Here is an 11,909-nt window from a genome sequence, read left to right as displayed (position 1 = left end):
ATACATACTATAAGCAGCATTACCATGACAACCATTCACATGCATAGTTACTCAAAGAGGACAGATTCATGATGCGAAATAATCCTAATGTACCAGTTCAATTTCAGTCCTGATTACTGAATCACCCCTCCAGACCCCACTAGGGACAAGGTTGGATGGATGGATGGATGGATGGATGGATGGATGGATGGATGGATGGATGGATGGATGGATGGATGTATGGATGGATGGATGGATGGATGGATGGATGGATGGATGGATTACTGAATCCCAGACCTCAAGTCAAAGTCAAGTCTTGAGACTTTAGAACGCGAATCTCCAACTCGAGTGCAAGTTGCAAACTAGAGTCACCGTCTGAAAGAAAGAGACTCATCTAAAAAAAAAATGTGTTCACTTTTGTACACTTGTATTACTCATGAATGTGTCACATTGTCGGAAAAGTACGATCAAGGTTAGCGTAAGTCAGCTGTGACGTCCTCCTGAGGTGATGAAAACACACTCTGTGACTGTGTAGGTGTGTGTGTTTTAACACGTGGGTGACCAGAGACGGAGGAGCTCTGCAAGAGTGCGATGTACTTTAAGATTCCAAATGTGTTAGACTGAAGTGACCATGTGAAAAAGAGAAAGTGAGGAGATTTAAAAAAAAAAAAGTGATATGCTGGGAGGGGATATGTGCTGTGTGGATGTGACGAATGTGTGATTTTAAAAAAAGGAGCTGTGAGAGTAAAGTTTGCGAGTGGGATGAGGCAGCGATGGTAAAGATGGGTGAAAAAAAGGCCATTGGGAGGAGAGGAACAAAAAGAAGTGAGCACGCCAGGGTAGGATAGAGAAGAGAGAAGAGCATAGGAGTGAGGGCAATGAGCTGGATTGAATACCATCTGACAGGTCCAGCTGGGAGTTTGCCCACCCTGCAGCACCACAAAACCCCTCAATATGGAGGCCAATTACTGCTGCCCGTGTGACCGTGGCATGGCAGCATCAGAGATGCAACCCTCCTCCTCGCCTTTCCTTTTGCGTTTTTCTTTTTTTTGTCGTGGATCACTCCCCTCCTTGTTTCCTCACCCCTCCACCACTCCTTAAAATAAATAAATAAAAAACTCTGCCACCATCTGTGCAGAGTGACAACAACCTCTATACCCTACAATGCATAACACAGGATCCACACCGCACAAACACGTCATTTTTTTTTCTTTTGTCTTTTTTATTTACACAACCCAAGTTTGTAAGCGTTTAAATATGTTATTGACCAGAGAGCTTTGATGCCTTCGCACTTCCTTCCAGTTTTAATGCCGTTGCTACAATTCACAGGTGATATAAGCAACACTTGCATCCTAAGGAAAACCTATAGTTTTCTGTTGCTTGTGTCTGAGCTGGGCAAAAGTGCCATTCACACTTTAACTATTTATAGATCCGCGAGCGATAGGCAGTTTTCGGATTTTTACTTAAAGGCAACATCAAATGTGTCTCTTGTTGTGAAATGCAGGATGCAAAAAAAAAAAAGTACAACTGTGATGCATAAACTACCAAACGAAAATCAAAAAGAAACATGAAAAACATTGAAAACATTGCACAAAATAAAGGATATGGAAAGAAAACATGCATGCATTGTGTTAACATATGATCAGTGATCATCTGATGTAAGGTGAGTTCTAAATTAAATTCTTTTTAGGGCCTTGGACCCTCTCTGTCAGTGCACAAAAGCTTTACATGATCTCCTACATGCACTGCTTTCATCTGCTTTCATTGTTCCCAGAGATGCGGTGGAATTTCGCTCCATGCCAGCTTCAGCTTCATCCCATTTCCACAGATCTGGGGCGTGGCGCTCAAGCTGGCAAGGAGGCTGAGTGATGATGTAGTGGCACCCAATGCCCACTGCAGTGGAGGTCACTCTCAAATTCAGCTCTGCGTGCAGCCAGAACAAAATCAGCTAAGTGAACGGTTCAACCAGTGAGGAGGAAGTCACAAACAAAACATGTCTTCCATACATCATGCATGTAGGCAATGCCCCACAGGAGCTCCCTACTGAGGGATTTTCACCTTCATCTGTCCACAGTAATAAAACATTTTTATACAAGACTGATCTGCTTTAGCTTTCTTTTTTTTCCCTCCCCAATTGCAATATTTTTCCCAACATCAAATAATCCCCACATAATTAATCCGATAAATGTTTGTTTAATTGAATAAAGGGGGATAAAACTGCCCAGATGGAGGGCTCAGCACACTGGACTTGCCTAGATGGGCTTATGAGGTTTGTAGTGAATCAGCTGATCACTTTTAAAACAGTGAAACTGACCCATCGGGTGGATTATTCAATTACAGTAATTGAGTGGTATTATTATAAACATTCACATGGACAGCTTTGCAATGACTGGGATCCAAACTAATCGATTTTATGCATTTCAGACGTGTCAGCTAAGCCTATTTGTCACAGATATTTAGAGTAACCACATGCTGTCAGACCTTAATGTCACGTACAAACAGAATCGGGAAATTTTAATTTGGGATTTAACTCAAGAGAGACATTTTAATTAATATTAATAAAAATAAAGTTACATTATATATTTTTAACTTTGCACATTATTATTATTATTATTATTATTATTATTATTATTATTATTATTATTATTATTATTATTATTATTATTATTATTATTTAGTAAAAATGTAAAGGTTTCTTGCAGGATACATGAAAACAAGTCCTTCATGCTTCTCCCCAGTTCTCAGCAAGTGCATGACCGCAAACTAGGAAAAAGGTCTTTTTTTTTATGGGGCCACGCGTGGACACTCAACCTCCTATAACGGTGGAGAATAATGAACAGATGCTGAGTGAATTAGGAAAGAAACACCGGGTCCCTCCCACAAGGGCCCCCTTTGGCAGGGGCCGCCTGGCTGCCACGTGGCGCAGCTGGCACCGGGTCGTCCGCGATGGTGGGCTCTCCACCGGTCTCTGGCTTTACTGGTGCTCTGCAGACATTTAGCGACTTGGCTCTGCGCTGCGCCATCAAATCTTCGTGCCACCCGCCGCCGGTCTTCACTGGAGGGGGGGCAAATTGAGAAAGAGCAGATAATAATAATGTATGAGACGCGACAACCTGAAACCCTCAGCTCGCCCTCTCAGGCCAGACCTTTAAATAAAAACGGACACTCAGCTAAGACACCCTGACACAGGATTTATTTGAGGTTTTGATAGCACAAAATGTTTAAATTACAGCTAATAGACAGAATCTCTTTTTAGACTGCTCAGCGGCTACAAGTGTCCAAAATGCTCACATTAGTCCCATCAGCTGATGGAATCATTTAATGGGTTGAAAAGCAGTGAATTTAATCTTTTGTAGATTAAAAAAAGATCTATAAAATTTTAAGCACATTGTGATGAGACGCTGCAAAGGGTTAATTCTGACAAATAGTTAATAAAAAAATTATAAAAGCACGCGTCTTTCATCCCAGCATTAAGCATGATTGTAGCTTCATGAAGTAAATATTGATCATTTTGTAATTAATACTCAATTTACGACAAATTGGCTTTTCCTACATGTTTTCTTCTGATACTCACGCAAACAGCTTCGTTGAACTCTAAGGTGATTATTTCATTTATTTAGCTTTAATTTTTGTGATTCATTTTCATTTTAATAGTTGCAGTTTATTTAACCTTTTGTATTTGTAATGAAAGTCCACTCAGCTTTGGGCCTCTTTAGCTTTAACCCGGCGGCCCATTGACTTGCCTGGTTCTAGTTCGGATACTTTTGTTTATTTGGTGAGTCCATTCGAGCTTTTACGCTTGAATGAAATCATAAAGGATTATACAAAGATATTTGAGAATGTTTGATCTAGTTGAATCTACATACAAATTTTGACTCAAATAAGTCTGGCCCGTTTCGGAGCTGGATGGGTCACTTTTCTCTCCCCTGTGCCCACCAGCTACTGATTACCCCTGGATGTCAGTGACAACACATGAGGCCCGGGGCTCCGGTCCAAAACATGGTGCCGGCTCCCGCTATTGAGCAATCACACTCTCTAATCTGTATTCAAACTATCCGAAACGCGATTTCAATACAAGACCAAATTTATACTGATTAGATTAATGGGAGAGTTTAAGTTTTATTTTCTACATTTGCGCAATTTCAATACCAAATCTGAGCTTTTGATGGAATGTTTGTGCCGAAGTAGTTCAAGTTGTGGCCATTTTGACTTAGCCTAAAAGTCCCTGATGTCGGCTTTTTCTTTTTAATATAAAATATATGAAATTGTTTTGCATCACGCCGTTATATAACCGCACTTACCTGATGAATCAGACTAGTTTATGATCGGTATCAGATCCACCTGCTCCACCGGAAAAACAGCGATGAGAAGATCGCGCACGTGATCGCGAGGTCACGAAAAATATCTATGTTGAATTAAAATAAATAAAAAGAAAGAAGAGAAAATCTGCACCAAAAATGTACTTTGCAGTATTTGCTCATGTTTTTCCTCATTTTAATAGAGGCTCCTTCCTAATAGTTGCACTCCTGACAGATTTCGTAGGATTTCTGCGCATTTTAGATGCGTTAGGTCAGGTTCACATATCTCACATATGTTTTGTGTTTTGGATAAATTGGAACATTTTTCATCTTCTTCGGATCTTTCCGGGGGCATTTTACACGTTTCCCTTTAAGCAACAGGTTTGAAATGTTAAACTGTGGGTGCACTTTGCAGAATACAATTAATTTCCTTTGACTTCTGCTTGTGAAACTAATCACCTTCATGAGCTTTTGCGTTTGTACGTCGGTAAAATGCGCTTCTGCTAATTAGCGTCGGACTCCAGCTTATTTGTTGCCGGCTTGTGCGCATTGCACGTAAAAGATCTGATTACATTTTATCAAATGATGGTCGCCTTGATTCGCAATCATTCCGTAATTTCTGAAACTACATATTTTTTAAGCAACGAGTCAAGACAGATATTTCTGTCCAAAATCAATTTAATAGCGAATTTAAATGCTCTATAACCTTCTTAAATTTTGTACCTGATGAAGCATATTTTCAGAGATGTTATTTGATCAAACATAAAAATAAAATCTCCTGCATACTTCCTAAAAAGATCATTTGTGGACATAACCCCAATCTTTATCTTTTAACTGGACTCTTTATGTTTGATATAAATTAATAATGACAAACATGGGTTTTTTTTAATCTAACATTTCCTCCGGATACTTCTTAAAATGTTAATGTACTCGAATAAGCCACAATGTATTTATTTATGTATTTATTATTGTTCACAGCAAAATAAGATCGCTCCACTCAGACAATTATAAAACACCTTTTCTTTTTATTATTTCTGTTGTTTTTGTCACAACATGTCTCTTCTTGACTTTCACATTTTAAATTGCACTCATTCTGCATACAGGAATAATTTACTGGACACATTTTGTGATAGGATGTACAACAGTATAGAGGTGGCACACAGAAGGTAATCATGTAGGAGCTCCGACTGCTGTTTTTTTTTTTTTTTTTTTTTTTAAATAATAAACGCTTTCTTTAGGATTGTCTCTGTGGAGTCGGTGAGCCTGTAGTTTGCTCCCCTCCTTTTCTGAGCTGCTCAGTTGTGGAAAAAAGCGTTCAGGTCTTCATATGGCGGCGCCCTGTCGTGGTGCAGGTGGACGTCGTGGAAAGGTGGGATGTTTTCTGAATGCGCGCCTCCGCTGCGCGCTCCCGATGGTCCAAAATGTAGGCCGTGATTAGGCCGGGATGTGGTCAGTCCGGAGTAATGCATAGAGTAATGATAGCTCCTGTCTGTGTCTGAGGACTCCTGCTGCTTCCCGGACAGGCCGCCGTTCAGGCACACCGGCGGGCTGTGCTGGCCCTCATACTCCGGGCTGTTGTAGTCTGGGGACGTCCCGCCCGGCATGTACACGGCCTCATACCCGGAGCCGCTGTAGGAAGGGGCCCGCATATTGAGAGCTCCGGCTCCGGGCTGGTAGTGAGGGCTAGAGAGGCGGGAGCAGCGGTAGGGGTAGGGGTGGACTGAGAACGGAGAACTGGGCATGTGGAAGCGGGCTCCGTCCGCGCACTGCTCGGTCAGGAAGTTCCTGGTGTTGAGCTGCAGGCAGCCCGCCACCAGGTTGGTAGTAGGCTGGGACAGGCCCTTGCACAACATCTGCACGTAGGTCACCACATCTGGACGTTTCCCGTTGCGTAAAATCTCCCCGAGGGCTAGAATATAATTCTTGGCCAACCTCAAAGTCTCTATTTTGGAGAGTTTCTGGGTTTTGGAGTAGCACGGAACCACTTTGCGCAAGTTGTCCAGCGCCGAGTTCAGATCGTGCATGCGCGTGCGCTCCCGCGCGTTGGCCTTCACGCGCCGCAACTTGGAGCGCTCCATGCGCGCCGCCGTCATCTTGCGCTTCTTCGGGCCGCGCTTCTTCGGTTTATCCCCGCCGTTTTCGTCCCCGCACTCTTCTTCCTCGCCATCGTCGTCCTCATCGTCGTCGTCCTCGGCCATCTCGGACTCTGCCCGGCTGCTGCCCTCCCGCGGCTCGTCCAAATCGTCCTCTCCGAGGTGGCACGGCTCGCGTTCCTCCTTCACCTTGCATCCGTCGCTGTCGGTGTCCTGCACCCAGTCCGCCGCCAACCGCTGGACGTCCGGCAGCACCTCGCTGAACAGACGGCTCAACATTGTGGCAGACAACCTGTAAGATGCAGAGACAATTCTTCAGCTGGACGATCCGTTTCTTACTCCATTTATCTCGTCACAAACAAACCATCTTGTTCACATACCTTATATGAAAACTTTAACTATTTGTTTTCTATTGGGGGTGCTGCTCATTTCACTCTTTAACCACTCTGTGTCTTTATGTCTTGGGTCGTGAAGAATCTGACTTTTCGGTTACGAAATTTAGTCGTTTCTAGCAACAATGCGTGAACTCGTATTCATCTTGGCAACCAACTAGAGTAATTTCCTGTAGGCACCACGTAAATATCTAATTCGTAACAATTTGGTATCCATTTCCGCATCTCCCCCCTTCGTTTTCCTGCAAACAAACAGGACATTTCATAACCACGCACCTCAAAATCATTTTACATTTTTAGCAGGATCTCTGAATTATAAAAAGAATGCCTCACACGTATTCTTGCATTAGACTGTTTATTATTTCCTGAAAAAATATTTTATTATATTTCTATTTAAAACTAGGGGCCAATAAACGAACTGGTCGTTTCCCCTCTTGGCCATTTTCTAATTTTGTAGTTTTGGTTCTTTATTTAACTGTTTCTTCTGCACTTCATACCTTTTTCTTATAAAATGGAGCCACCTTCCACACCTCTCTAGGATTCACAGCAATTTTATAATTTATACTGATTGTCTAATGTCAGGAAATTTGGATGACTCTAATAAGATCTACCAATAGAAATCAAACAAGAATACATGGAAATAGATCTTCAGACAAAATACTCAGACAGGCAAAGAAAACTAAACTGCTGTTTGGCTTGTATGCACCACCCCAGGCCAGCAGGGGTCGACCAAGAGCATTGGACTACAAAGAAAACTTAAAGCTTTCTAATCTATTTTAATTAACAATGCGCCAGCTTTTTATTTTGAAAATTGATGAGTATCATTTTTTTTCAACAGTCTTAAGATGTTTAAAATAAAATAAAAAATTGGGTTCTACGAATTGAAAAAAATATTAGTTGTGAGAGAAACATATTTTTCTATTAACTGTAATGTTATTAGTCATACATTAATCTCTCTATAGTTCACCATTTTATCATTCGTCCTGCTTGGGTTTGTGGTGGTGTCTTTGCGGTCTAACAAATGTTAAAGACCTTTTTTTAGTTTAATAATTTGTGGTTATAATTATTCTTTTCAAATGATGTCTTGCCTGTATGTTATTAAAATGTGTTGTAAAAATTTGTTTGTATCAAACAGCCAAGTGTTGACAGTTTCAAAGACATGTTACTGGAGCTGACGTAGTGGGTTGTAGGTGAGAGTGGGGCCCGAACTGCAATTCTGCACGAGGCCCCATGCAACCTTAGAATCGGCTCTGTCATTATGGGACAGAAAAATATGAACTGATAGATAGATAGATATGAAAAATATGAACAGATAGATAGATAGATAGATAGATAGATAGATAGATAGATAGATAGATAGATAGATAGATAGATAGATAGATAGATAGATAGATAGATAGATAGATAGATAGATAGATAGATAGATAGATAGGTAAATATGCACTTCATCAAACAAAGCATGAAATAACTGATTAAAAACTGACATTATTGTACATTATTTTTAAAAGTAGTGATTTCCAATTTTACATATTGGCTTTTAATAATAAAATACATTCATTTAAAAAAGACAGATTATTATATTCACTTTTTACAGTAATATTTTAATAATGTTCCCTATTGAGATTTTTTTTTTTTTTTTACAATAAAAAATAGATGGTACAAAATGGTTTGTTAACAGGTACTAAACAAAATTAGATTTGTTAACCTAAATGTAAACAGATTAACCCAAGGGGTACAATATCAACCTCACTTGTCAATGAGTTTCGTTTCGTCCCTGAAAAGTCTGGTACAAAAAACTAAATGGTGAAGCGAAAAGCACCTTTTACTGGCTGATTCTCGTTTGGGCCAATGGACTCCATTGTGACTCATTAGCAACTTTCCTCGCTGGCTGTCAAAGTGGGTGTAAAATCCTCTCCATCCGGGCCACCAATTGACTCTTTGTCGTCCTTAAAAGTCCCGGAGAAAAAAGGGTTTCTAACCCGAAGAACCGGGTACGAAACGATCAACTGCTTAGCTACGAAATGGCAATGGGGCGAAATGACCTGCACCGATTATGACGCTGCGGCCCTGTGGCTGTTTACGCACTCAGGTGTGTTCTGCAAAACGAGACGACACGTTTTAATGAGCTCTGTTCTCACTGTAGGCCAAGACAAGGACTGGCCTGCCCGAAAAAGATGAAAAAGTCAGAAAGTGTTTTGAGTTTATAGCCTTCAGGTGTGTGGCCGACTTATTCTAACAATAATAAGAAAACTGTAAAATAGTTTGTCTATTTTGTTCAGCAATCCAGTTTGAAACGATTAAAATATTTATGGAAATCTTAAATCCAAACAATGATTGTGTCAAAAATCTCGAAAATGTAATTAGACCTGACTGCTTTTCATCCACTCATCGGGTGTTTGTTATTCTCATTAAATGTCTCTATTCAGATTCGATGAAAGGTTGATATTTAATTGCTTGCAGCGTCAGTCTCGGACGCTCCTCGGCCTAAACTTGTGTGAGGAGACGTGTCGGACAGCATAAGCTTATTCCCGGGGGACGCACTCGAGCTACGGATATCAGCTGCAGGAAAAGTGACACCCCTTAGAAATTCCAGCACAACAAGGCCTCAGAATAACCTAGAAAACGAGATCCAAAACATTTATTTTGCGCATGAACGCATTCTTAAGGAAATATATTTTTAAAAGCTTTCTCGGGATTCCTCATTTACTTAAATTATTTGTGAAATTCCAAACAAACTCGCAAGAGATACTAGAAATATAAGGATTAGAGCATTAGAGCAACTGTACCAGCTAGAGTAATATTATATTCATAAACCCTTTTCCTATTTTAATTGGGAATCCCAATATCTTAGGAAAAAAATAAATCAATTTAAAAGATAGAAAGACATCTCCATGCGGGGCGAAATTAATCCGTACAAGAAGCAGATTCCTCTGACACAGACTTGTAAGTCGGGCTCAATAGGAAAGTTGTGCATTTAAATAAAATTTTAATCCCTAAAATTCTCGGATGTTTCTGAGCTCCGCTGTGGTTATGAAGTCCAGGGGTGTCTTTTTTTCCTCTCCCTAATCTTGTAAGCACAATGTAATTAATGCCAACCAATACCTTGTCAATTAGCCCGTGTATCTCTGTGGAGAATTCAACCCCCACAGTGGCTCTGACGAGCGTCGTGCACGAACACACACACACACACACGCACACACACGTGCACCCATGCAGCCACAAATAAATTACACCCCCGATGCTCATTTTCTATAAAAATTAATATATTTCCAATTGTGTTGATTTATTTAACTGCAATCTTTTCATTTAAACTTGCAAGAATGCATAAAGAACAGCACTGAGGGGGTTTGAAATGAGTTTAGGATCTCGTCTGATTTAATCAGAGAGGAAGCGCAAAATGAGGCATTGAATTATCTCCAGGTATTTTTGCTTTGAGACGTTAATATTCTCCGTCGCTGCAGGAGTAACAAGCACAAAGGCAGAGCAGAACAGGAGATGGTTAACCTACCTCCGCGGTGGAGCTCAGTGACGGGGCAAAGCTGGTTTGTTTACACCATCTCTCTCCGGGTGGGCATCACATCCACACGCCCTGCGCGAATTCTGCGGGGATGCTGCGTGGATGCTCTCACGCCTGTTTCCTGCCACTCCGTTTCTGTCCGGATCCTCTGCTGCTGCTGCTGATCTGTCTGTATCTGCTGCACAAGCCGTGCGGAGAGGGAGCCGTGTGCCACCTCAGAGGCGGGACCGGGTGGGTTACATAGCAGCTCTGATGCCAGGCCCATATGGCTGGCACGTCATTGGCAGGAGCCATCACATGAGAGCCGGTGATTGACATGCGGCCGCATTCACAGAGACTGTCCCACCCCAGCTCCCCCACTCCCCCGGGGGAGAAGGACTCGCCATCTGTCACAGAGCTGAAAGGAAAAATGGAATAAGAGCGAGATGGCACAAATAAAAATGCTTCTTTTAGCCGCTATCATTGGGGAAAACGGGGTTAATCTCAAATATGGGGTGTAGGAAAACAATCCCCTTACTAGAAATAATTATAGTAAGCCTATAAAAACATTTCTGATTGATCCTGTGCAGCTACAGCAAAACAAAGAGCACCGTTAGACAGTGACAACTCCAGGGTTACTATGGATTAATAATATACTGTAGAATGAAAAAATCTACTCACCTTTGTCTTGGGGGGTTGGGGGGAGGGGAAATGTAAACAATAAGATTCAAGCAATAAATTTAAAACCACAATTTTGTCCAAAAGTATGGCGGTCCACGAGAGCTAAATTTAATGCAAATTAATAAAAGAAAAAAAGAAATTGTGTCAAAATTCACTACAAATTGTAGTTGAAATTTCAAACAAATACACGCTTCAATAAATATTTAGTTAAAAAGCATGTTATTACTAAACATTTTGTAACTGACAAAAACAGTAGGTTTATGGAAGTGCAAAAGTGCCACAAGTATATAATGATCTACTGATAGTGCCAATATGTAACAATATGGTAAGCAATTAGACAAGTATTTTAATAAACAGTCTAACTAATGTGTCACATAAAAATATGTTATTTTACTGACTAAAAGTTTGAAGGTGGTTCATAAATTTCAGCATGTAATTAAAGAGGGAAACGACAGAATTAGCTCACAAATATTTAACAAGATAAATGTATCATTAATAAATATGTAGACGAGATGCAATTATTTCACCATGCAATTATTCATATTGGCGGAATGCAGATTTATGGATGTCCATAAATGTCACAATTTCCTAAATGAAAATTAATAATTAAATGACTACCTAAATGTGTCATATATAAACAAATGCACATATTCAAATGAACATACAGAAAAAATACATATTTCATTAATAAATATTTTGTTTTGATAAATACATTGTATTTCTGATATAATAAATTAAAATACTTGTGGATATATTTGATTAGTTTGCAATTGTGTATGGTGTATGGAGTCATATAAGTGCCACAATTTAATTTTCTAAATTTATTTATTTTAAAAAAAAAACTATTAAAATTATTTTTGTTCAATTTTTAGCTTGATGAGCATTTACAAAATCTAAATATGATAATTTCACTATATCCTGTGAATATAAAAGTCTGGAGGTTCAAGTGTCCCACATTTCAATAAATCCA

The 11,909-nt window shown here is 40.1% G+C and overlaps 1 protein-coding gene across 2 annotated transcripts; it reads right to left on the bottom strand.

The window, feature by feature from the left end:
* Positions 1-4,424: 4,424 nt before the first annotated feature.
* Positions 4,425-10,514, bottom strand: LOC122822896 (neurogenic differentiation factor 2-like). Of its 2 annotated transcripts, none has more exons than XM_044101967.1 (2): positions 6,751-10,268; positions 4,425-6,662 (listed from the first exon to the last, which is right to left on the bottom strand). In XM_044101967.1, the coding sequence occupies exon 2, from the start codon at positions 6,647-6,649 to the stop codon at positions 5,573-5,575; it is 1,077 nt and encodes a 358-aa protein (XP_043957902.1). In that variant the 5' UTR covers positions 6,650-6,662; positions 6,751-10,268; the 3' UTR covers positions 4,425-5,572. The 2 variants fall into 2 exon arrangements, with proteins under 2 accessions (XP_043957902.1, XP_043957901.1); XM_044101966.1 differs by lacking the exon at positions 6,751-10,268 and adding an exon at positions 10,271-10,514 and having other exon boundaries at positions 4,426-6,662.
* Between the last annotated feature and the right edge of the window lie 1,395 nt (positions 10,515-11,909).

The sequence above is a fragment of the Gambusia affinis genome, linkage group LG20 (genome assembly GCF_019740435.1).
Source record: "Gambusia affinis linkage group LG20, SWU_Gaff_1.0, whole genome shotgun sequence".
Classification (NCBI taxonomy): Eukaryota; Metazoa; Chordata; class Actinopteri; order Cyprinodontiformes; family Poeciliidae; genus Gambusia; species Gambusia affinis.
The sequence above is the reverse complement of the archived record's forward strand: the minus strand, read 5'-3'. Positions and strand labels throughout refer to the sequence as shown.

Excerpts from the sequence above, each read along its gene's own strand:
- LOC122822896 (XM_044101966.1), bottom strand. The coding sequence starts at position 6,649 with ATGTTGAGCCGTCTGTTCAGCGAGGTGCTGCCGGACGTCCAGCGGTTG.